Raw genomic sequence first — 25,206 nt, 5'->3', positions numbered from 1 at the left:
AGCGAGCCAGAGCCCACCAGGACCGTGCCGAGCCCGGGACAGCAGCTGGGACCTGGCCAACATGTTCAAGGGGGTGGGCAAAAGCTCCCCGAGCAGAAGCTCCCCCAGCAGAGGTTCCCCTGTCAAACCCAGCAAGTAAGTGTGAGCCCTCTGCTCTGTCTGTGCTGTGCGACCCTGGGGGAGGACAAGGGATGGGTGATCCGTGTCTTTTGAGCCGCCCTCAGTGCCATCCCTCTGTGGAGCAGCAGGAGGTTGGGGTTTGCTGGGAGGTGGTACCAAAATGTGCGGTGCCTGGTTGATGTCCTTGTCTTTGGTGGGCTTTGTGTTCCTTCCTGAAGTGTCCTGCAGCCCCTGGGATGTGCAGTGCCTGGGATGTGCTCAGAGCTGTGATCATTGAGCAGGGAGGTGCAAAAAGCCCCTTTTGGGCAGGTGGGAGCAGGATGAAAGCAGCCCCTGTGGAGCGGGGTCTGCTCCATGGTGGAGCAGATCCCAGCCTGGCTCTGAGATCCTGGGATTCCCTGGCTGTGTGAGGCTGGTGTGATGCTGCCCTGGATCCCTGGAGAAGGATGCTCAGCCTGCTGCTGCTCAGGTGGTGGAGATGGGTGAGGATGGGTTTGCTGGTGGCTGCTCTAACCCAGCCTGGGTCTCTGCAGGTCAAATCGCTGAGTTTGCCTCCTTCAGACCTGCTTGGAACAACCTGGTCTGGTGGAAGGTGTCTCTACCCATGGCAAGGGCTTGGAACTGGATGTCTTTAAGGTTCCTTGCAGCCCAAACCATTCTATGATTCTATGAAGAGATCCCCTCAGTTCTGAGGGAATGGGATGTGTGATGCTTCCCTGGGATCAGGGAGTCCTCTGGGAGGGATTGCTCCTGCAGGGAGATCTCATCCCTCCCTCCAGCTGCTGCTGTTAACTCAGGATTATTTTCCACCTTCCTCAGCTTTTTTGCATACGTTTGCTGATTCCATGGGAATTCTCTGCCCTGCCATGGCTGGAAGCTGAGGAAGTTGCCAGGGGGGTTGTGCTGAGGAGAAGGGGACATGCAGGGTGAAGGGGGTGCTGGCCACATCTCCTGGCACCACCAGCAGCAGTCCAGAACAGTGTTTGTGTGTGTGGACATCTGGGTGGTCCCCACACCGTGCTGGCCCCCAAATGTGCTGTTTTGGGGTCCAAACCCCAGGTCAGCCAGCAGCCACTGAGGAGGGGGTGGCTGGGCAGGGCAGCAGAGCCTGGGGACAAGGGGACCCCTCAAAGGTTGGGGGTGCTGGGGGGATGTCAAAAGCTGGAAGTCTGCCATGGGAAGCTTCAGTGGAGCTGAGCACACACAAATTCATCTCCCAGGCAGGTCTGGGGGGCTCTCTGAACACCAAGCTCTGCCTGGGGCCTGGCTGCAGTGAGGCACCTCCCCAGCAGCCTGGGAGCTGTGTCAGGCTCTGCTTCATTCAGCCTCACTGATGCAGCCTCTCCACCTCCCCAGCCAGCTTCCAAAGCAGGCTGGGCACTTCTCAGGACCCTGCAGAGGGTTTGGGCAGGCTCTTCCCCAGAATGAACCTCTCAGAATAACTGGAGCTGCATCCCAGCAAGACCTCACAGCTCTTCCCGTGCAGGATGGAGGCTGGAGCCAGGAGCACAGCAATTACTGAGCTAGTTGTGCTTGTTTCAGGAGGCACCAACCATCAGACACAGCCTAATTCACCTGGCCGTGGCCTGGGGCTTGGTCAGTGCCCAGTGTAGCTGAGAAAATGAAGGTGGATGAGTTGTCTCAGGAGCAGCCACCAGCACATGCTCCATAGATGGCCCCAAGAAAATGTTGGTGGCCCACAGCTGCTCTTGGTGGCCCCAAGGCCAGAGCCTCAGCAGCAGCTGAGTTTCCCCATCTCTGGGGGTCATAATTAGCAGCTGGACCCCCACAGAGGGCTCTGGGGTGTTGAGCCTCCTGGCTGTCAGGGCCCTTTGCTGTCTCCACTTGGTGGATGCATCCCAGGGAGGCATCACAAGCACAGGTTTGTCCCCGGGGATATCCTGGATGTGCCCTGCTCTAGGTGGAGGCACTGCAGGGCTGAAAGGGAAAAGCTTTGAGAAGGTGGAATTGAATTGGATCTGGCTGGACTGGCTGTGCCTGGGTGTGATTTTGACAAAGGCTGTGGGTGGTTTGGGAGGTGGATGGCAAGTCATCTCCTGGGATTTAAGTGTCTCCTGAGATTGCTGCTTTTCCCACCATCTCTCTCAGCTTCTCCCCAGTCAGTCTGGGGCAGTGTGGGCCCTGGGGACAGGCAGGGGTCAGGTGCTAACCCACAGCTGCCAGGAGGCAGTGTGGTCTGCTGGGATCTGCTGGCAAATCAAAATATGCCAGGACTTCTGTATGTGTCAGGGAAAACAGACCCAGCTTTGGGCTCTGTGGCCATAAAGCAAAGTCCCCATGAGGAAGGGACAGAGGGGTCAGGGACTGCAGTGGGTGGTGCTGTGGTCCTGCCCAAGGTGCCCTGCCGGGAGTGACCAGGAGTGGGGACAGCCCTGCTGAGAGACACTGTCCCTGTGTGCAGCTGGACTGTCCAGGAGGCAGAAAGTGAGAAAAGAACCAATTAATAATGATAATAACAGTGCTGTGCCTCTGCTAGGCATGAGATAGCCCTAGGGAGGAGGCTGCCCTGGCTCCTGAGGAGGAGGAGGAGGAGCAGGAGGAGCTTTGCCCAGCCTGTCCTCAGCCATCCCAGATCTGTGGTTGTACCAAACTCTGTGTGTGCAGCTGGACCCGAATTTCGGGGAGCTGAGGGGTGTCCAAAAAGAGCTTGTGGCTGCTCCCACCTGATGCTCCCACCTGCCTCTCTGCAGCCCAAATGTTCACCCTGAAATGCAGGGCCCAGCTCTGGGTGAGTGAGAGCTCCTGCCCAGGGGCAGCAGGAATGGGGCAAGGATGGGCAGGGGGACACCCCAAGGAGGGACAGTGATGCATCCCTGTCACCACGGGTGGGTGATTGCACAGACTCTTCTCAGCACACCCCTGCTGCTCCTGAGATTGTGTTGTCCAGGAATCATCCCTGCTTCCCTGAAAATCAGGCTGTTTGCAGCAGCATCCTGGTCTCCAGCCTCAGGTGCCCCGTGCAGCACAGGCTGGGATGGGCTGAGTCCCTGTCACCAGGAGATTGCTGACATTTTTCAGTCCATAGTTTTGTTGTGGCTCAGCCTAAACAAAGCAGATTCCTGTGCCCAACCTTAGGAACTAAGGGATGGAGTGGCCCAGTATTTCCTTCAACCAGAAAGGGAGTGCCAGCAGGAATAAACAAGATTTGGTTGGTGATCTACCACCCCTGAGAAGGATGGATCCTCACTTCTCCCCTCTTGGAGCAGGGCAGAGTTATCCAGAGGGATGGGCTCAAACAGGACACCCCATCCAGGAGCTGAATTCAGTCAGACCTACTGGGGTGGACGATGGAGAGGCTCTGGGAGAGGCTCCGTCCCCGGGACAGCCCAGCCCAGCCCAGCCCGTGACTCACATTCTCCTCCCTGCCCAGAGAGCCCGGGCAGGAAATTTGGGTGGTGCTCAAGTATTTGCTCATGGGACACCACCTCATTCCAGGTGTGTCAGGGATGAGTGGGAGATTGTGTAACCTCCTGGGGAGGGGGCACCTCTGAGCGCTTCCACCCTGCTGTGCATCTTCACAAGCACTGCCGTTTACAGCAGCAAGGGGCATGGATGGAGTAGGAGGGATGATTAACGGGATATAAAACACAGGTCGTAGCAGGGAATGATGCTTTGATGGTGATGGATGTGCTGCCTGTGCTCTTGGGCTCCAGGATCCCTGGAATCAGACCCTGCAGAAGTGGCGATGCTGCAACACAGAGTCCCGTCTCACTTTGCTGATGTGAATTCCAGGCAGCAAAGCTGGGAGGAGACTCAGCTTTGGGAGATGCCGGGAGATGCTGCCAGCCCCAAACCTCCGGGGCAGCTGAGAGCTGCTTTGTGCAGGCCCACGCTTGGGAAATTAAAAACAAGGGAGGAGCTGGGGAAAGGGGACAGGAGGATGCTGTGAGCAGCAGCGCTGGGGCTGTGCCTCCTCTGGGCCGTGCTCAGTGTGGGCTGGGCTCACTTCCAACGGGAGCTGTGGCTTGGGGTGACTGTAGCACTCCCTGGTACGTTACAGTCACTTGGGACTGTAATAAATGAACATCCCAGCATCTGTTCCAGCCTTTGGAATGAACCCTGGAACAGCTGGAGCCACGAGCAGGAGCTGGAGCAATGACAGAGGCATTAAGGGAATCATTTCCCCCCCTTCCCCTTTGTGGATTCAGGGGCTTGGAAGGAAAGCACAGGGCTTAAGATGTGGTGGCTCTGCTGCAGGACATCGTTTTTCTTCTAATTTCTTCTTCCACCAGAGAGGTACCAACCTGCCCTGAAGAAGTGTCCCCCGACTCCAGCTGACCCCCAGTGATGTCCCATTGTGGCTGCTCAAACTCTTTCCTCCTGGTCTCAGATCCCAGCAGCAGCACATTATGCACTCAGCCTCTGCTGAACTTTGTCCCATCAACAGCATTCCGAGGGCTCCATCCCTGCGTGATGCTATCACTCCACACCCTCCTGCCCCTGCCCACATCCTGGCACTGCTGTGCTCTCCCTGCCTGCAGGGCAGGGCCGGCACTGTCCTCAAGGGACAGTGAGTGCTGTGAGAACAGGACACAAGGACAAAGGTGGCATCGAGGTTTGTGCTTCCTTATCCGCAGGGAGCATCCCATGCCTGGCTGCAGGCTTTGGATCCAGCTGTTCCAGCAGGGCTGCTCATTCCCAAGGGTGGTGGTGGGGTAAGGGCTGTGATGGCACTGTCATTGTGTGGTGGCACTGAGGTGACAGAAATAAGGACCTATTGTTGGGAACCTTCAGTGGAGCCTCACTGGGGTGAGGAGGGCTGGTAGGTGTGCCATGGCCTTGGGAAATTGGAGTCTTGGAATCATAGGATATCCTGAGTTGGAAGGAACCCATCAGGATCACTGAGTCCAACTCCTGGCCCTGTGCAGGACACCCCAAAAATCCTCCCATGTGCTGAGAGCATTGTCCAAACACTCTTTGAGCTCAGACAGGCTCAGTGCTGTGACCACTTCCCTGGGAGCCTGTCCAGTGCCTGAGCACTCTCTGGGTATAAAACCTTTTCCTGGTACCCAGCCTAAACCTGCCCTGACTCAGCTTCCTGCTGTTCCCCAAGCTCTGAAAACACCACAACAGCCAGAGGGGCTTGTGGTCTGCATAGCAAGTCCTTGTCCCCTGCAGCCCAGTCTTGGGTGGCACTGGGCCCAGCTGTGGAGAGCTTCACATGGAAGGATGGCAGCTTTGGGTCAGGCTAAAGGGTCACCTGTGCCAGCAGCCAAGGGCAGGCACCCAGGGAAGCAGCTCCAAACAGGGTGAGCATGTTGTGCTGCCTCTGCAGGGTGCTCCCCTGGCCTCCAGCCGTCGCTGGCTTCAGGTCTTCCCACCCAGATGTGGTGCTGGTGCTTTGGGGAGCCCTACAGCAATTTTCCCCCCTTTTTCCCCCCCCTATTATTTTCCCCCTCTGATGTTTTTTTGAATCCACACAAAGTTTTGAGCATCTGCAGCAAGGATGGGCTTGGTGTTGTGCACAACCCCAGCACCACTCACCCTGAACACACCAGCTCTGGCCTCTTGGCTGCGGGCACTGATCACCTGTGTGTGCCCTTGGCCACAGCCCAGACTCTTTCTTGAGAGCCCCAGTGGGGGAAAGGGTTGAAGAACCAGGCCTGGGGCAGGGCAGTGATGGAGGGGTGGGCTTTGCTTTGCCCACCCACCTGCTTTGCTCTTCCCCCTCTCAGGTCCTCCACAAATGAGCTGGCCGTGCTCATCTCCCGCATGCAGACAAATGCTGACCAGGTGGAGAAGGACATCCTGGAGACTCAGTCCAAGCTCAAGCAGGTCAGCAGTGGCAGGGAGTGGTGGGAGGTGAAAGGCTTTGCCTCGGAATGCAGTTTCTAGGACAGCAGGTCAGGTGTCTGCTCTGTGCATGCTGGTGCAGGTTTGGGGGCTGACTCGGGGCTGGGGAGGAACAGACACCCCAGAGAGCCTCCCAACCCCTGGGGCTGCATCCTGAGGCTTCCCAGGTTCTTTCTGCTCCATGCCTCAGGCTTTGCACAGCCAAGGCTGTCTCAGCTATGGCAGCACAGCCCTGAGCTGCCAACCTGACCCACAGAGCTCCTGGCAGGGAGGGAGCTGGAGCAGCAGCCTGGGCATCAGGGCTCCTCTGTGCTGGTTGTGTGGAGGATCCAGAGCCTCTGTGTTGGCCAAGGAAAGTGTTGTGAGATCCATGTGATCCAAGCAGGCTTTTTCCTCTGTCTCCCTGGGCTCCAGGATTCCAGCAATCACCAGAAGAACAAGGCTTTTGAGTTCCAGACAGAGAATGCCAGGAACTTGAAGGAAGCTGAGACCCTGCTGAAAGATCTCTTCTTGGATGTGGACCGTGCCAAGAGGCTGAAACACCCACAGGCTCTTGAGATAGAGAAAGAGTGAGTACAGTGTAGGGAATGGTGTGATGAGAGCACTGAACAATTGGGAACCTCCTCAGGACATAGAATTAACTCCAGTCCTTGCCATGCGTAGTAGTTTCACTCTTCTTCCCACAGAATTTAGCCTTAAAATCATCTTTTCTGCCAATTTATTATAAAGGTATTGGTATGCAGAGTGGATGCCAGAGCAATGCCCAAGAGACCCCAGTCTTTTGGGAGCCCTTATAAAAATGCAGAGCTAAAATGTGGCTCCATCCACTCTCAGAGCAAATCCCCTTTTCCTCTGCCTTCCCTAAAATACCTTTAATTTGGGGCAAGCACAGAGTCAGAGGTGGGTGTTGGAGTGGGAGAAGAGCTTCAGTTGGTTTCTGGTGCTTTGCTCCTCTTCAATTCCGGGCGTTCTATGTAGAAATCAGGAGGGAAGGGACAGCCCTGACCTCCCTGCAGCATCTTCCTGGGCAGTAATTCCTGAGACATCCCTGAAGATGGGGAACAGCAGGACACTGTTCAAAGACACCAGTGCCACAAAGGGACAGCAAAGAACCCTGGGTCTTGCAAGTGAAATTTGGGCTCCTCAAGGCCCACCTTGGTTCTCGTGCTCCCTGGCTGACACAGGGCCCTGTCCCTTTCCCCTGGCAGCATCCAGCAGCTCCATGACCGTGTGACACAGCTCTGTGCCGAGTACCGAGCCCTCTACGAGCAGCTGAACATCCCCGAGATGGGGCCCAGGGTGGACTGGGCCAGGATCCTGGACCAAAAGATGGTAACAGCAGCTGGGTTTGGATGTTTTCTCCCATCTCCTACCAGATGATGTTTGCTGTTGTAGGGCTGTGCCAGCCACTGCATGCTCAGCACAACACGGGGATGTTGGAGGTGGTGGGAATAATTCAGTGGCTCTGGGTGGAAGACAAACTCTCCTTCTGCCTGTTAAAACCCTCTGGAGCACCCTCTGAATTATCCTCTTCAGATTAAGGGTTACCAGAGGGGGATCAGGTAGAGAGTCCTACTGTAGGATGAAGGATGGAGAAGGTGATGTCTCCTAGGATTTTACAAGCCCCACCTTTCAGGTTTCACACTGCAAGGTTTGGGTGAGTGCCCAGATTGGAGCCAGTTTGGATTCCCCTGAAAGCTGGATGGTAATTAAGTGCATCCCATGCATATCACCATGGGCAGGGGGCTGGCTCAGCTCAGCTCTGTAGCCCAGGGTTATGTGGTCTGGTTATCTTTGCCCCTGTGTATGGCTGGGGAAATGGCAACCAACAGCAATAATGGGAAACAACAAAAAAAATCCCCTCCCTTCCTCCTGGACCTCTATCAGGTACCAGATCTTTTCATGCCCTGCCAGCACTGCCTGGGGTTTCTCCCCGAAATGAATCCTTTTGCTTTAGTGTCTGCCCTGACTCCTTTTGCACAGAAACAAGTCAATGCAGGACAATATGGCCCTGGCATGTCAGAGCTGGAAAAGCAAATAGCTGAGCACAACATCCTGCAGAAGGAGATCGAAGCCTACGGGCTCCAGATCAAGAACCTGCACTCTGGGGTAAGGCACCTCTGTCCCCTCCTTGTTCCTGTCACCCCCTTGGGGACCCTGCTCGTGTCTGTCCCATCTGCTCCTCCACACAGGGAATGCCCACCCTTGTTCTGCAGAGGCCATGGGGGCCCAGGGAGGTGGCTCCTGGATGGTTTCTAAAGAACATTCCATAATTCAGTTCATCAGCATTCACCACATGTTTTGCTAACAGCTTTTCTTTATTTGTTTTTTTTTTTGTTTTTTTTTGTTTTTTGTTCGCCTCCGTGGTCTTGGCTGTGCTGTAATCCAGGATGTGGCAGATTTAAAAAGCCAGTACAAGGACTTGCTGGTAAGGCTCTCAGTGGTTTTCTGAGCAGATGGGGTCTTTCAGCAGAGTAACACCATCCCCGATGGGCAGGGAATGCTCAGTTCAGAACAGGAGCTACCCCTGGGCTTGCAAAGTAAAGATGTGTCCCTCATATCATTTCCCCATTTCCTTCCCTCTTTGGGATAGGTGTAAATTGAAAGAACTCTTGCTGTCCTCAGGGCAATGCTGAGGGTGAGATCCATGACTCTCCTCTTCATGGGTCTGCAGTTTCCTCTGTGTCTGTGAGCAGGGACCAGAAGGCACCAGGAAATCCTGCCCACACTGTTCCAAATCAGGATTGCAAATGTGGAGGCTTGCCCGAATCCCTAACAAGGGCTCCAGAGAGGAAATGAGCAGCCAGAGCAAAGGAGGTGGCCAGGAAGAAGGTCCTGGGTTTAGCCAGCTGAGCCCATGAAGGTTGATGCTGAAAATGGGATTTGTGAGAAATACAGCAGAGCTGGGCCAGCTCTGAGACTGCCCCAGGCACCAGCCCACACCTGGGATTCTGGTTAGACAAACATATCTTGTCTGTGAGGAGGGAAAGGGAACAGCAGCCCCATCAGATGAGAGGCAGTGGTGGCAGATTTCTCTGGAAAGGGACTCCCCAGGCCCAGCACTGACACTGTCTCTGTCCTGTGTGTGGGCAGAAAGCTTCCATCTGGAGAGGGCAGAGCCTTGGCAGCCTCTACCACCACCTCCAGGGCTGCACCAAGGAGCTGGGCTACCTGACAGAGCAGCAGACCAAGATCCTGAAGCAGGACTGGAGTGACCAAATGCTGGATGTCCAGAGCGTGCGCCGCGAGTATGAGGTGAGCCCCGGGGGTGGCAGCGTGGCCTGGCCATGAAAGGCTGCCCAAGATCCAGTGGGATCTGCAGGGCCATCCCAGCCTCCTGCACACCCACCACCAGCCCTGAGCACGAGGCTTTCCAGAACAGAGGGGGAAGAGAGCCCTGGGTCCGTGCTGGCATCAGGAACGAGCTGCTCTGTGCCACCCCTGCAGCCCCCTGAGCATCCAGGTGGGATCACACACTGCAGGGAGGCTTTCCATGGCCAGAGAGAAGGGAAGGGCTCCGTGCCACATCAGCCTCGATGGCCACAGTACAACACCCATGACTGCCATGTGCTGGGACACAGAAAACGAGAGGGATAATTGCTTAGGAAAATGCTCTTTAAACAAATGCCTTGATCCTTTCTGAGGCCCAAGTGTGTCTAATTTGTTTTAGCTCTGCCTAACCCCTTCTGTTTTAATAAAACAAACAAGCAAGGATGTCTGTGCTTTGGGAGCCTTATCTCTGTTATGTTTGGTGCCCCAGGAGACCACCCTGTGCTTCCTGCATGCTCCCAAGGACAGAAAGTTTCTTTTCCCCTGCAGGATTTCAAGTCCAATGAGCTGCTCAGCCAGGAGGAGTTTGTGAACCACCTTCAGGACGATGGGGACAGGATGATTGAGCTGAAGCACCCAGCCATCAAACCTATCCAGGTAGGGAGAGGGGGTCTCTTCCCCAGCCCCGTGGGAGAATGAGAGTGTTTCTGTGCCTCAGCTGGAAGGTCAGAGGGGACTCCTTCACCTCTCCCTGCTGTTATGTTACTCTTTCCTTCCACACTGCACTGCAGCATCTTTCTGCCTGCTCCAGCCCTCCAGGGAATCTGAGGGAAGTGCAGGGTCTTCACCTTTCCAAAATTTCCAGGAGATAGTGGCCAACACCTCTGTGCTGGGACCAGCTCCTGCTGCTCACACACATCAGTGCAGCCGCCCTCACACTGTTAAAAGTTCCAGCTTTGACATGGTGTGAGTTCTCCCAAGTGAAAGCAGCCCCCAGCCTCCAAGGCTGTATTTCCAAGCCTGCAGGTGCAGTGCCAGGCTAAGGTGGGCTCTCAGTCCCCAGCACCACTGGAGCTGAGACCACTTGAGAAGTGATGGCTGTTCTGTATGGGCCAGGTCCTTCTCAGGGGGTGTCCTCACTCAGGCTCAGCATCAGGCAGTGCCTGGGCACAGCTTTGTCTCTGCTCTTCCTCTGATCTCTGGGACTTCTGAGGGAAGGAGACCTGTGGTGGGGGAGGTAGGACCAGCTGGAAGCCACTGAGATGTGCTCTGTCCCACCACAGGCTCACCAGGAAGCCTTGAAGAACGAGTGGCAGAATTTCCTGAATCTCTGCATTTGCCAGGAGAGCCAGCTGAAAAATGTGGAGAGCTATAAGAAGGTAAAAAGCAAATTCATGGGCCATGGCTCTGCAGGGCAGGCTGGGAAGAGAGACAGCAAAAGGGTGAGGATGAGACAGCCTTTGCTTGCACCTAGTAAAGGTATTTTGGGGAAAACCCTCAAAATATAATCTTTTAGAGGTGCTGGGAACTGAGAGACCCCACTGGGCCTGGAGACAGTAATGTCCCCCCATGCCTGACTGTTTCCCTACCCACACCTCCAGTTCCAGGATGATGCTGAGGCTGTGAGCCACTCCCTGAAGAAGATGAGCTCTGACCTGGACACCAAATACAGCAAATTCAACAAAGACAGCCCTGGGGTGGTGTCAGATCTGCTGCTTCAACTGGAGGTGAGGCTTTCAGGGCTGGTGGCACCAGCCAGACCTCAGGGCAAATCCCAAGTTAAAAACTCCCCGATAAATGCCAGAGGGGAAGGGGAAGAGGTGGGTGAATAATCCTAGAGGGATAGCTCAGCCCAGCTCTGTGCTAGGGAGGGGGAAGCCCAGAAGATGCACACTGCTCACAGTGCCCTGAGATGGCACTGTCCCCATCAGTGGCACACAGCCAGGCCCCAGGACACCAGCAGAGTGAAGGAGAAGTGCAGGAGAAGCCATGTGCTGTCCCGAACACAAGACACTGATTAGAGGGCCTGCAGATGTGTGAGCCACCAGCATCCAAGCAGGGAAAGATCCTCCCATCTCCTCAGCACTCTCATGAGCCAAAGGCAAGGGAGGGAATAAAGAAATCTGACCTCAGGGGTGAGATGCAGATAGAAAGGGAAGATTTGCCCCGGAGAGAGGGAGGGGACACGTTCACCATGGTGCCTTCCCAAGTGTGCAGCACATTTCACTCTCAGCAGCTGCTGGAATCTTGGTACTTTCTGACACTGGAATGCAGCCACCTCTTGGCAGGTGTTCCATTTCTGAAAAAGAAAACTTCTTCAGGATATTTTATATGGAAGTGTGGGTTCACCTAAGGTTAACCCAGGCTGTGTCCTCAATGGCAGATCTGTGAGCAAAGAAAGCTGAGGGGAGCAATGGAAAGGGGAAGAAGGACATAGAGAGATCAAGAATGGAGAAACTCCCAACTCCACCCCGCAAGAACAGATAATTGGTCCCAGCACATCTGCTGTAGTGTGACCCTCCCCTTCCTTCTTATTCAAACCTGGTCACAGCCACTGTCTCCCCTGTTTTGTCTAGAACGAGGAGAAGGTGTTGAAGCAGGCAGAGAAGAGCATCACTGACCTGAAGAGGAGGAGCAAAGAGATCAGCCCTCTGAAACTGCGCAGGACACGTCCCTGTCAGCCCCTCACCCTGGACACCCTCTGTGACTGGGATGCTGGGGAGGTGAGGGCTGGACTGGCAGCACCCTCAGAAGGGACAGAGAACTGGATTCTTTTCTGGTTGCTCCAGAAAGCCAAGCCTTTCACTGGGTTTTGTGTCCTCTCCCAGGTGCAGCTAACCAGAGGGGACAAGTACACTCTGAAGGACAACAGTAACCCAGAGATGTGGGTGGTCCAGAGCAGCACTGGTGTGGTCCAGGAGGCACCTTCTGCCTGTTTCTCCATCCCTCCTCCTGACCCTGAGTCCATAGACAAGGTCAATAGGTGAGTCTGCAGCAGAGACCCGGACCCAGAGAGACATTTGGACTCTCTTGGGTCATAACCAGCCTGACTGCAGAGAAACAGCAGCTGGGGACAGGCCTCTCGAGTATCTAGTACTAAATCCCTCCTGGAGAGGAATTTTTCCTTGCACCCAGGTGTTTCATCCTTGTCTACCATTCTTCAACATCCCTGCACACTGCACAGACCTCACTGTCAATGAGTTTTCTGGCAGTCAGGCTTGATTTCTTCACCCAAACATGTGACTCGAATAGGTTTGACTAAATTCATTGCAGAATCAGTCTGGAGCTTGGGACTTGCCAAACAGGACAGAGTTATCTGTGGTATCTGCTCCCAGCTGGAGACTGCAATGCTTCTTGGGCCTCTGTGTAGGTTTGCTGCCTGCCTGCTCAGTCAGCTCTGCAGTTCCCACAGCACGGGGTGGTGGTGCAGGGAGGTTGGCATTGCCTTTTCAATCGTGGCCCCAGGCATTTGGGTAAATCAGTGCTGCTCCAGTGCTGAGGAAAGGCCACAGCCCAGACTCAGAGCTATGCAGGCATGCCCAAAGTGGGAGTTTGGGTCCCCAGTGCCATGGGTGTGATTGCTTCATTGTGTTCCTTAGTGTGGAACCCCCTTCACACATCCCAGACTATTGAATCCTTTGGATGTAAGGGTTTCATGAGTGTTTTAAAACAGAAATTCAGTTCCTCTGCACAGAGGGGCAGCCCTCAGCAGCAGCCAGGCAAGCTGGGAATTGCTGGTTTTAACACACAATGTTTAGCTGGAACAATGCACAGCAAGGATAAGAACTAGCCTGGTCCTTCCTGTTCTCCCTCCTTCTGGTTCCATGAGTCTTTTCTCACCCAGAAATATTTTTTGGTCCTTACAGTTCTGGCAGATCCCAGCCCTAGTTTCATTAGGCAGGAACCATCCTCACAAGAGAGATGTGGCATTTCTAGTGCAGCAGCCACAGAAGCAGCCACTTGTACTTGTTTCCTGCAAGGCTGCAAAGCACTGCAACCATATGAAATAAATTTCCAGCTTTGAAAGGTTCTGCTGAGAGTTGGAAACACTGACTTCCTTGAGATAATTCAGCTCCTCAAACCAACCAGCTGCTCTTGCTGCTGTTCCCTTTCCTAAGGGATATCTCTGAGTACAACAGGCTGCAGGCTCCCAGCCTTTGAGGACGCCTTCCCTTGCCTTTGGGGACACGTCCCCAGCACAGCCATGGAGCTGCTGCTGTGCAGGGCTCTGTCAGTGCTGTGTCCCTTCCTGGCTGCTGATGCCCCTCTCTGCTCACAGGTTGGAAGGGGAGCTGAACACAGTGAAGCAGAAGCGAGCAGCAGTTCAGAGCACCTTGAGACGCAGCCAAAAGGAGCAGGTCCAGCCCAGCCAGCAAGGTTTGTCACCTGGGCCAAACCCTGGAGAGTCCAGCCCTCTGCAGAGACAGCTCTGGAAACAGAGCACCCACCTAGGGTGGGCAGAGGCACCTGCAGAGGTCCCTGTGGGAGATCTTCTCCTTCTCTTTCTCCTTCTCCTTCTCCTTCTCCTCCATGGCAAAGAACAGCTGGCAGGATGACCTGACTCCTGTCTCAGCAATTCACTCAAAGCCTGCTGCCCTTCTGAGATTGACTTCCAGCTCCATCAACAGCTGGAGGCTATTTAGGATTTCAGGGGGATGTGCCTATCCAGAAACCTTAATTAAACCTGCTTTGTAATCTGGGTCCCTTGCAGTTCTCTTCCCTAGCTGGGGGCTGTGGGATGAGTAGGCAGCCATGGCTAAATCCCAACCTTGGGTTATCTTTGTTATTCCCACAGCTGTAGTTCAAAGGCTCCCAGCAAAGCTGAGAAGGAATGTGTCTGATGGCAGCACTTGGCTTTGTCTCTCCTTTAGAGCTGTGGCTCACCATGGCTGAGCTAAAACCTGGGGATTAACCTGAGCTCTGTCTCACTGCAGCTCTGTCCAGGAACCCTCCAGCAGTCCAGGATGATCCCCAGGCTGACCGGCTCCTCAGCAGCCTGGATCGTGTTGGCAAGGACTTGGTCCAGGTAGAGAAGGAGGTTTTGAACCGAGTGAGGTCTCCTGTGAACTACAGTGACCCTACAGATGACCTTGGCAGGAGGATCAAACATCAGCAGGTGAGGAGCAGGAGCAGCTTGGTAGAGTTTGGCCCAAAGCAAGACAACATGGAAATAACACAGGAGATGACAGCTGGTGCTCCAAAGGAGAAAACCAGGCTGCAATTCCAAGGGTTTCAGGCTAGTTTGAACCCTGGAAATGGGACTGAAAGAAACCCTCAGGAAATGCAATGTTCCCTTGGCTCTGGAGCAAGAGGGTCCATTGATTTCAGAGCTGTGGTCCAGGTGCCACAGTCAGGGAATGCCACATTCCAGTCTTGGGAATGCTGTCACCCTACACTCTCAAGTCTGTAACTAAGAGACTAAGGGATAAAGGGAATTAATCCAAGGACCAGCTTGTCTCACCTGATGGCTTGTACAGACTTGTAAATGTCAGTGAGACAGGAAAAGAGGCAATGCCCTGGAGCCCCACTCCTTTCCTTGGGGTCAAGGTCTGGGTTTGCAGTATTTCACCTCGTTACATCTTCCTCTGTGGGTATTTATCCAGCTCTAGCAGCAGGATGGGCTCAGGCAGGTAGGTTTTTCCATCTCTGTGTGGATCTCTTTCCCACACCCTGCCACTGCCAGACAGCCCCAGTCTGGATGGGGCTGTGCCCCAAGGGGCAGCTCCTTATGAGAGGGGCACCACACCCTGAGCCCCACAGCCAAATCTGCCCCCGAGGGAAACACATTTCCACAGCAGCACTGTTATGGCTGTGTTGGGTGACTGTGCTTCCATCTCCTGTGCCAGGAAACAACAAAGAAACTTGAGAACCTGGGGGCAACCAAGGATGCCTTGCAGAAGGAGTGTGAGACCTACCTTTCCAAGAAACCCACCAGCACCTCAGCTTCCCAGCTCCCTGTCACACTGAATGCCCTCAGGAGCAAATACAATGATGTCAATATGCTCTCCAGCCTGTACAACGAGAAGTGAGTGATGGGGATGAGGGAAGGAAGTCTCCTTGCACAGGTGTGCCAACACAGAAGCATGACAGAAAATGCTTTTGATCTGTATGAGTGTTGGTTGAGGTCCAGCACAGGTTGGAAACCTCCTATCCATCATCAAAGGCACCTCTGAAGGAGTTCCTGTGTGTAATTTGTGAGTAGATTCCCCCCACTGTGGAAAATCCACCACAATGGGTGTGTGTCCCAGATGTGCTGTGTGCTGAACTGCAATATACCTGACTTGTGAGCAGCATGACAGAGTGCACGTTGCTTGTTCTCTAACATATTGCAGAAGCTCTAATTTTAAGTAAGGTTAAACATCAAAGGGAGAAAAGAAGAAGAATGGAGTTTCTGTAGCTAACCTTGTCCTTCGTTTTCCCCTTTCCCAGGGCTAAGGCTGCTCTGAACCTGGAGACTCAGATTGAGAACACAGACAAGATTGTCAGCACATTTGAGGCCAAGCTGGCTCAGGACAGCATCATTCCTGCATCCCCCAATGCCCTGCAGGACCGGGCCAATGACCTGCAGGTAGGGGAACCTCAGGCTTCTCATGAAGGATGGGAGATCCCTGAGCTCAGGGAGCAATGTGGGAGGAGCTGGATTTATTTGAGCACCTTGAGGCACCAGGGATGAAGCCTTTCTGAGGACTTGTTCCTTGAAGGTTTAATTTTGGTGTTGCAGGCTGACCTGCTCTCACTGGGCAGCAAAACCTTCTGTCCCTCCCTTTGCAGTCCCTAAAAAACAACATGACCCCCTTAGCATCTAATCTCTGTTGCTCTGCCTCACACCTATCCCTGACCTTTCCTGCTCCCAGTCTGCTTGCCCCATCCTTGGCACTCACACTGACCTGATGTTTTGCCTTCCCCAAAACTTCTCAGTGCTCTGTCCAAGCCACCTTGCTTCCCTGGTGAATAAACCTCCCTGCTCCAGCTCTTCCACCCTGCATGTCACTCGGAGAGCCTGACCAGCCCCCAGTGCTGCCCAGTGACACTTCTGACACTTCCAGGAGGGTGTTTCTGTGAGGGCAGCGGTGCAGGGGCTTTGCACACCTAATTAGTGGTTTGTCATCAGTCTCATCTGTCTCCTTCTCAGAGCCAGGAGTAACAGAAACACGCTTGAAACAGTTTTTCTCGTGTTAGGGCTTGGGTGTTTATTGTATCTTATCAGAAAGAGCAGAAAGTATGACAGCACTTCCAGCTCCTTGCTAGAAGTGAGGAAAAATGGCTACAGAGGCAACTGCTACAAGGTCTTTTAAGGCTAAACAGTCCAGTAGAGAATTGACACCTATATTATTTATACTTTTGACTCAGTAACTACATTCCTGTGACCCTTAGAGTGACATTATCTGGCCAACCAGAAACTACTACTTGAAAAGCATGAAGAAGAAGGAAAAGAAAGATGAACAAAGAAAGAGACAACAACCCAAATCCTCCATCTTGTCCCATACCTATTAAACTTCAAATTTAAAACCATCACCCTATGAAAGCACACACTTCTAATTCACTACACACTCTTGATTTCTACTTCACCACTCGTATTTAGAAGCTGTTTTCAAGGCCTCAGGTCAAAAGCAGTGTTCTCCAGGGGGTGTGTGCCTAAAAGCACAGAAAGCTCAAAAACTTCAAATTTCTGGGGTCCAACACGTTTCTGCTCTGACTGATGCAAACACAAAGTGTCTTTTTTTCCCTCCCCTGCAGAAGATGAGGCGTGACCTGGTGGCCCAGGAGGATTGTGTGCTGAAGCTGAACCGAGGGCTCAAGGATGCTGAGCACAGCTGCAGTGCTGTGCAGAACAACTTCCAGGAGTACTGCCCTGACCTGCCCCGGCAGAAGAGGGAGGTGCAGCTCCTCAATGATCGCTACCACGCCGTGGCTGACCAGCTGGACCAGCGGTGAGCACCTGGGGGTCAGCTCTGCTCCTCTGAGCTCAGCTGGGCTGGGGCAGGGATCAGAGTGGGTTCTTCATTGTGGGACCCTAATCCTGACCACAGTCCTGTAATACTGAGGGCCAGGTGTGTTCACAGCACAGGCTTTGAGCTTCCAGAGTTGTGCTCCCCACTCAGGCATCAGTTGTCACCCCCTCGTTTTTGTTATCTTGGTGTTTGTTGTGGTGATATTTTCACCTTTCACCTTCTTTCCCAGGAATTTGCACATGAATCTTTGCCCTTCCCCTTAATATTCCTGTCCACTTTTGTGCTGTACAGAGAGAAGACCCTCAGAAACATCAGCCTCACCTACCAGCAGTTCCAAAACTCCAATGAGAACCTGATGTTCTGGATGAACAACCTACCCAAGCACCAAGTGAAGACCACTGATGGGCCAAGCCAGATCAATTACAAGCTGCAGGCACAGAAGGTGTGTTCCAGGGCAAGAAGAGTCTGTAACTTTACAGGGATGGGGAAATTTACTTGTGAACAGCACATGCAAAATAGTACCAGCCAGCTCCTAGTTATGTGCTCCCCTATCACAGTGAATGAACTAGGGAAGGATTGCAGCCCATGGATGGTGTTACCTGGTGTATCTCACCTTGCTGGGTTTATCTACAGTGCTGGTGTCCTCATCTGTGCCAGTCACCTCCAGGTTGAAGTCTTTTCCATGGAGAGGACACTTTCAGATCCTGAAATATTCTACCTTAGGCTGAGATGTTGCATCCAAGTCCTTCTTTTCTCTCTACTTGAGCAGACTCTAAGCTCAGTAGCTCAGACAAGAAGTTGTGGAGGTCTCTGTGTTGGCTGCTATTTATCTTATTTGTGATAAATCAGTGTGGGAGGTCCTGGGTATGTTATAGCACTGCTGAGATACCCTAAACCCCTGGAGACTCTTCCTAAATGTCTTCCTGTTCCCACCATTCCTTCAGCTGACCTGATTCTCTAGGCTGCAAAAGTATTACTGGGCACATAGTTGGATTTCAGTGTGTCCTTAACCCCACGTGTGTTTCCTGCAGAGGCTGGTGGAGGAGATCCAGAGCAAGGAGCCTGAGAAGAATGCCCTGATCAGGCTGTCCCAGAATGTGCAGTCCACACTCAATGTAAGGAGGGGTTTTCCCATTTATCACTCCTTTAGCATTTCACCCAAGAGATCCCACCTGATTCTCGTGTGTCTGCTCTGAACAGGACTATGAGCTTGAAGCAGGCAAATACAGCTCTTCTCTGGACCCTTCCCTGACTGACTCTGCTGCAAAGAGGCTGCGTGTGACCCCCCTGCAGGAAAGCATCCAGGCCCAGGTAAAATGTTAAGATGAAGGCATGGAAACCATTTTCCAGCTCATTACCCATGCCCCAATGTCCTCTGCAAGGCCTTAATCCGTTCTAACAGCCACCACTAATTGTGGTCCTAATCCCAGAGTCAGAGTCCTCAGGGATCCCTTTGTCCCTGGGGCAAAGCAGAAGTGAGACCCTGAATTAGGGTTGTGCCTGGCACCTTGGTTGAGATTTCTGATGCTGCCTCCTCACCACATTGTGTATGAAGATAAAACTTACAGGGTAGGTGTGTGGGGAGAGGAAGGAGCCAGAGCTCCCCTGTGCTCTTCCCAGTTACACCCTGCATCACCTTGAGGCTTTTGCCAGCTGCTCTCCATCTGTGAATTTGGAAGACTGGACCCTGTGTAGGCCTGTAGGCATCTAACAGGCATTCAAACCACAGGGACAGGATCTCTTGCATGAATCTTTACACTCTGTCTCTCTAAAGAGTCAGATGGGAAGACACTCATCCCTAGAACTGTGCCATACACAAAACTGGTGCAGGTGAAGGTGTGGCAGAGTCTGCCACACAGCAGAGCAGTGTCCAGGCGAGGGCACGAGGCTCTCACAGCTCTTTCTTTTGCAGGAAAATGAGGTCACCAAGCTCTACATGGAGCTGGTAGCAGAAAACAAACAGCAGCTCAGCCGGCTGGAGTTTGCCAAGAAGATTGTTGAGAAGGTACGAGGTTCCAGCTCACTGCAAGATTGGGGTGCTCTAGATTGGGGTTCAAATCTGCTCAGCCTGGGGCCCTCCCTGAGCCATCCAGGTGTGAGGAAGGGCAGGAATGGAAACCCCTCTGAGAAAAAGACTTCAAGAAACCACGGTTTCACTGACACTGATCTTGGGTTGTGACTCTCATCACCTCTGGGGGCCCTCAGCTCATTACTGAAGCTGTAGTTTATGCTTGAAAAAAAAAAATCAGCACTTTTAAGTCCAGTTCTCTTAGCCATAGCTAATCAACGATCACAGACTGAGAATTTCAGATTTGTTTGTGAGTGTGGCTGGAATTCAGTGCTCACAACCTTCTGTAAACACTTCAAAGCAATAGGATTTTTATACCTTTCTAAGGTTTGAACCACCTGTAGGAAAGGTCTCGGGAATGGGTGACTTTTAGTGGGTTCAGGAAGCACAAGAGATGAAGCTGGGGACTGGCTGTGATGCTCTCCCTCAGCTGCAGATACAAGAAGGCAGCACAAAGCACCTTTGTGGGCTGCTGCAGCAGCACCTCCCAGTCAAGGGGAAGACTCACCAAGTCAGTTGCTTGAGATGATGGGATTGTGTCCTCACTTTCCATTTACAATGAGCCTTATTTGGAGACTGCCTGAGGATTCTGTGCCAGTTTTGTCTCCCACCATGCCATGTCACTTAAAAGATCTCTGAGTCACCTTAAAAGAATGACTTGGCTTGCCTGCATTTTTTTTAATTCTTTTTTTTTCCCCTTGCAGAAGGAAGTGCATGAGGACATTGAAGCTGTACACGAGCAAACCCAGAAAGCTGAAAACAAAGCCACAACAAGCAGGGAATCTGAGGGGTTGAAATCACAGCTGGAGGAGGAAAGGAAGAAAGTGGCCAGGATTGAAGAGGACCTGGAGGAACACAGAAACAAGCTGCTGATGTTGAAAACTCAGAAGCCCATTGAAAGAGTGGAAGAAAAAGAGGTGATTGAATACTACAGAGACCCACAGGTGGAGAGCAACCTGTCTAGGATGGTACAGCAGATTGAAGAGGAAGGCAAAAAGAGGCAGAACCTGCAAGAAGACATTGATGTGATGAGCCGTAAGCTTGCCCAGATGGAGAATGAGAAGAAGGTCGCTCCTGCCCAGCTCCTCACCAAAGAGATCACAAAAATTGAGAAGGATCCAAGCCTGGATGGCCAAGCAGCCAGTCTTCGTCAGGAGATCAAGCGTCTCCAGCAGGAAAGCTTGGCTGCTGCTTCTGAACTTGAGCAGCACAAGAGGGAGCTGCACATGCTGGAGAGAAAGCAGCCCAACATCCGAGAGAAGGTGGTGGTGAAGGAGCTCATCAAACTGGAGAAAAACCCAGAAATGCTGAAGTCTGTTCGGACCCTGCAGTTACAAATCGATGAGGAATCCTTCAAAAGAAAGTCGGCAGAAGAAGCAATAGTGAAAGTGAAGAACAAGATTGAGGAGGTGGAAAGACTGATTGAAACAGCAGAGCCCAAAATTATCGTTAAGGAGGTGAAACAGGTAGAGCAGGACCCAGAGTTATTGAAAGAGACTTCCAAGCTTAAAACTCTGATTGAAGAAGAGAAGAGCAAAAACTTGATGCTGACAAGTGAGCTGGGAGAGCTGCAGAGCCAGTACAGCATTGCAGAGAAGAAAAAGCCCAGGATAGAGGTGAAAGAGAGAGTCAATGAGATCTTCTTGGTGGACCCTGAAACAGAGAGGCAGATTGCACACCTGAAAAAGGAGCTGCAGGAAGTCACTCTGAAAAGGACAAAGATTGACAGTGAAGTGGAAGAGGCATTAGCAGAGCTCAAAGTCCTCAGGTCACAAAAACCAGAGGTGGAGTTTAAGGAAGTCATAGAGGAGGTGGTGAAACATGAAAAGAGTCCAGAGATTCTCAGAGAAATTGACAGGCTGAAAGAGCAGCTCAATGAACTTGTGAACACCAATGGCAGGACCCAGGAGCAGCTCATTAGGCTTCAAGGGGAAAGGGATGAATGGAGGAGGGAGAGATCCAAGGTGGAAACCAAGCTGGTCAACAAGGAAGTCATCCGATATGAGAATGATCCACTCCTGGAAAAAGAAGCCGATCGCCTGCGCCAGGAGGTGCGTAACATGTCCCAGAAGAGGAGAGCTGCAGAGGATGCCATCTATGACCTGCAGAACAAATACATGCTACTGGAGAGGAGGAAGCCAGAGGAGAAGGTGGTTGTTCAGGAGGTGATACTGACCCAAAAGGATCCCAAGCTCCGAGATGAGCACAGCAGGCTGAGACGCAGCCTGGATGAGGAGGTGAGCAACAGGCGTCGCCTGGAACGCGACGTGCAGCAGGTCCGGGTGCTGGTGGAAGAGCAAGAGAAGCTGCTCAACTTTCAGGAGGATCGAAGCAAGAGGCTTGCACTGGAGAAGGAGATGAGACAAATTACACTGAGAATAAAGGAGCTGGAGGAGAGCCCAGCCCCAGTGCAAGAAAAGATCATTATGGAAGAAGTGGTCAAGCTGGAGAAGGATCCAGTCCTGGAACAGTCTGCCAGCAACCTGCGCTTGGAGTTAGACAGGGAGAAGATGGAGGTGCTGAGCTTGCAGAGAGAATGCAAGAACCTGCAGGTGCAAGTTGATGTCCTGCAGAAAACAAAATCCCAGGAGAAGACCATTTACAAGGAGGTGATTCGGGTGGAAAAGGACAGAGCACTGGAGAATGAACGTGCACGCATCTGGGAGCTGCTGAGCAGGGAGAGGGGAGCCAAGCAAAAGGCAGAAGAAGAGGTACGGCGGCTCCGGGAGAAGATCGAGAGGGCTGAAGGCATGAAGAGGACATGGGCTCGTGAAGAGACAGAGCTGCAGAAAGCCAGGAACCTGGCCATCCAGGAGAGAGCCAACTTGGAGAGTGAACTGCGGGAGCTGGAGAGGCAGAAGCAGCAGAAAGTGCTCTTCCTTCGGGAGGAATCCAAACTGCTCAGCCAGCGGACCGAGAATGACAGGCAGAAGAAGAAGCAGCTGGAACATGAGGTCTCCCTGTTGGAGGCAGACATCCTCAGGGAGAAGGACCAGATCTACAACAAGGAGAGGTTCATTCGGGATCTCCAGTCAAAGGTCAACCGTGAAGAAATCAATCATGAGACCCAGATGAGAGAGACAAACCTCTCCACCAAGATCTCTATCTTGGACCCTGACACGGGGAAGGACATGTCCCCTTATGAAGCCTATAAACGAGGTATCATAGACAGAGGCCAGTACATCCAGCTGCAAGAGCTGGAGTGTGACTGGGAAGAAGTCACCACCCTGGGCCCAAATGGGGAGGTCTCACTTCTCCTTGACAAGAAAAGTGGGAAGCAGTATTCCATCGATGATGCGCTAAGGCTGAGGAGGATCACAAAGGAGGAGTACCAGCTGTACCGGGATGGCAAGATTCCCATCTCTGAATTTGCCTTGCTGGTGGCTGGGGAAACCAAGCCTCCCTCATCTCTCTCAATTGGCTCCATCATCTCCAAATCCCCTCTCACATCACCCACCACCCACCAAACCCAAACCTTCTTCCCCCCAGCCTCACAGAAGAGCATATGTGATGACACATCCCCCATTGCTGGGGTGTATGACACCACCACCAACACCAAGTACAACATCAAAACTGCCGTGGCAAAGAAGCTGCTCGATCCCATGACAGCTCAGAAGCTCCTGGAAGCCCAGGCTGCCACGGGGGGCATCATAGACCTCATTTCCAGGGACCGGTTCTCGGTCCATAAGGCGATCGAGAGGGGGCTGATTGACAGGACCTACATGCAGAGACTGCTCAATGCCCAGAAAGCTTTCACAGGCATTGAGGACCCCGTGACCAAGAGAAGGCTGTCTGTGGGGGAAGCAGTTCAGAAGGGTTGGATGACCAAGGACAGTGCTTTCCCCTACCTGCAGGTCCAGCATCTGACTGGAGGGCTCATCGATCCCAAGAAAACTGGTCGCATCCCTGTGCTGGAAGCTGTCCAGACAGGGATGATAACGAGCAACCTGGCCAATAGGCTCCAGGATGAGTCCAACTATGAAAAAGATCTCCTTGACCCTGTCACTAAAGAGAAGATAAATTATAACGAGGCCATGGCCCTGTGCCAGAAGGATTCTCTGAGCCACCTCCTGCTGCTGCCGGCCGCGTCAGAGGGGTATCAGCGGTACCACCAGGCCAGCCGTTCCCCCAGGCTCTCACGGTTCAGGCACTGAATGGACCAAGGCACATACTGGAGCTGGTTCCTTTAGGAGTTCATCCCTTCAGAACACCTCTCCCCACGGAGGCAGCAGGCTCACAGGAATGGAGCTTCTAGCATTTAGGGCTGCCTACTCTTCTCTCTTAGCTCCCTGCCTCCCAACACAGCTCAGCCGTGCGAGGAAGAAAATGTGGTCATGGGCCTGCCATGGAGGAATCCCCACAGTCCCCAGCTGCTGTTCCCAATCAGCCCAGAGAGGGGTTGATTCAGAACTTCGTGGGCATTTGGTTAAACGTGGCTATGCCCAGAAAGTGGGGAGAGACAGAGCGTTTTCCAGTTGAGTCATTCTGCATGCAATAAACATAGCAAGTGAGTGTCTGTGGCTGTGTTGTCTCTGCAGGCTGTGGCTGAAGGCACAGCTACTCCTCCCCCATGCAATCCCATGCCCTGCAGCCCAATCCACACAGGTTTTGTAGACTCTTGCTCTCCCTGATCTCCCAGCACTGAACCCCTTATAGTGTCCTGCCTATGAGTCCATATTTTTTAAAGATTTTGTTATATTTGTCTTTAAAGCTGAAAATCAAAGGAACTTTGCTTCCTGGTCATTTGGACACCTCTAAAAGAACACCAAAGGGGTGCAGTCCCACCCAACAGTACTGGAAAATCCCCACTTGCTAATTCTTTAGGTGAACTAAAAGGAAGTTACTCCTCTGTGTAACTTCCACCACTCAGTCTTTCCTGAAACAAGCAATTTCTCATATCCCAAATGTTCTTCCCTAGTATCTACCCTATTGTGGAGTACCCCCTGGGTTTATGGGATGAGAAAATTACTTTCTATATTCAGATCAGCTGTTCCTTCCTACCCAAATAATCCATCAGAGTAGAGGTTTTCTCCCCCTCCTTCACCCACCAGACCAGCAGCATAGTCTCTATTTCCATATAGCCTAGCTGGAATTCGAAGTCTGGGCTCCAGGAAGAAACTGTTCCCACTCTGGCAGGCTCAGCACACTCAGCTCCCATTACCTTCCTGCTGGTAGGTAGTGCCAGCATCAGTAACCTGTAACAGCAAGTTTCCAGTCTGAGATCTGCCCAGGCTCTGTCCCAGGCTCTGCAGGGTCTCTGGTTATTGTCAGGCTTCTGTTTGTGGCAATCTCAGCTGCCATGATCAGTGCTGGGCAATTTGTTGGTTTACAATAGGGAAAACCATTGCACACAGCCCGGAGCATCCAGTCCCAGCTCGTTTCCTTTGGTAGAACACTGCTGGTCTGGAGCAGCAGCAAGGCTCTGGAGCTGGGCTGTCATGGAGCAGGAGAGAAGCTCTGCCCAACAGCCCCTGAAGCACAGGAGCATGGCTGGGTGAGGATCCTGCCCCAGAACAACCCAGGAGCCCTGGAGCAGGGCACTTTCCAGGAATCCTCGGGTCACAGCTCTTCAAAGCTGCAGGGAGCAACCTTGCTGTGCTTTGGCTTTGCTCCCCTCGGCTGGCTGAAAGCAGGAATATCCATCAGCAATGGAAGATGTTGCCTTTCCTGCAGCTCAGCTCAGCCCAGCAGGTGAGTTTGCTGCCAGCCTTCCTCTGTGGGGTGATTAATGGTTTGGTGGAGTGCTCTGTAAGAGACTTGAAGTTCTGGTAATTAGGCAGGTAACTAATCGTTTTGGACAAAGTGCTCCCTAGCTGCGTGGAGGGAGAGATTTACCTGGGGTTAGGGTGAAACTGTTAAGAGATGATTAGGTGGCTGAGCAGATCAGTCTAGTCTGAAAAACGCTCACTAAAAATCCTTTTGTTTGCTACCAAGTGCCCCTTATCTGCAGAAAGCAGCTCATGTCATGTCCTGATGCGTCCA

General features: G+C 52.7%; 1 protein-coding gene across 1 annotated transcript; it reads left to right on the top strand.

Annotated features, from left to right (window-relative positions):
• On the top strand, positions 1-23,740 carry EVPL (envoplakin). The gene is made up of 22 exons (XM_014889193.2): positions 1-135; positions 5,817-5,916; positions 6,349-6,503; positions 7,143-7,266; positions 7,918-8,043; positions 8,324-8,362; positions 9,028-9,189; positions 9,754-9,861; positions 10,488-10,583; positions 10,806-10,931; positions 11,781-11,927; positions 12,033-12,187; positions 13,484-13,581; positions 14,139-14,320; positions 15,051-15,229; positions 15,634-15,772; positions 16,942-17,135; positions 17,448-17,598; positions 18,188-18,271; positions 18,357-18,467; positions 19,069-19,161; positions 19,929-23,740. The coding sequence occupies exons 1-22, from the start codon at positions 62-64 to the stop codon at positions 23,376-23,378; spliced, it is 6,093 nt and encodes a 2,030-aa protein (XP_014744679.2). The 5' UTR covers positions 1-61; the 3' UTR covers positions 23,379-23,740.
• The last annotated feature ends 1,466 nt before the right edge of the window (positions 23,741-25,206 follow it).

The sequence above is a fragment of the Sturnus vulgaris genome, chromosome 20 (assembly GCF_052056855.1).
Source record: "Sturnus vulgaris isolate bStuVul1 chromosome 20, bStuVul1.hap1, whole genome shotgun sequence".
Taxonomy (NCBI): Eukaryota; Metazoa; Chordata; class Aves; order Passeriformes; family Sturnidae; genus Sturnus; species Sturnus vulgaris.
This window is presented reverse-complemented; position numbering and strand designations above follow the sequence as displayed.

Excerpts from the sequence above, each read along its gene's own strand:
- EVPL (XM_014889193.2), top strand. The coding sequence starts at position 62 with ATGTTCAAGGGGGTGGGCAAAAGCTCCCCGAGCAGAAGCTCCCCCAGC. Across the intron at positions 6,504-7,142 it reads GCTCTTGAGATAGAGAAAGA|CATCCAGCAGCTCCATGACC; the intron begins GTGAGTACAGTG and ends TTCCCCTGGCAG. Across the intron at positions 12,188-13,483 it reads TCCATAGACAAGGTCAATAG|GTTGGAAGGGGAGCTGAACA; the intron begins GTGAGTCTGCAG and ends CTCTGCTCACAG.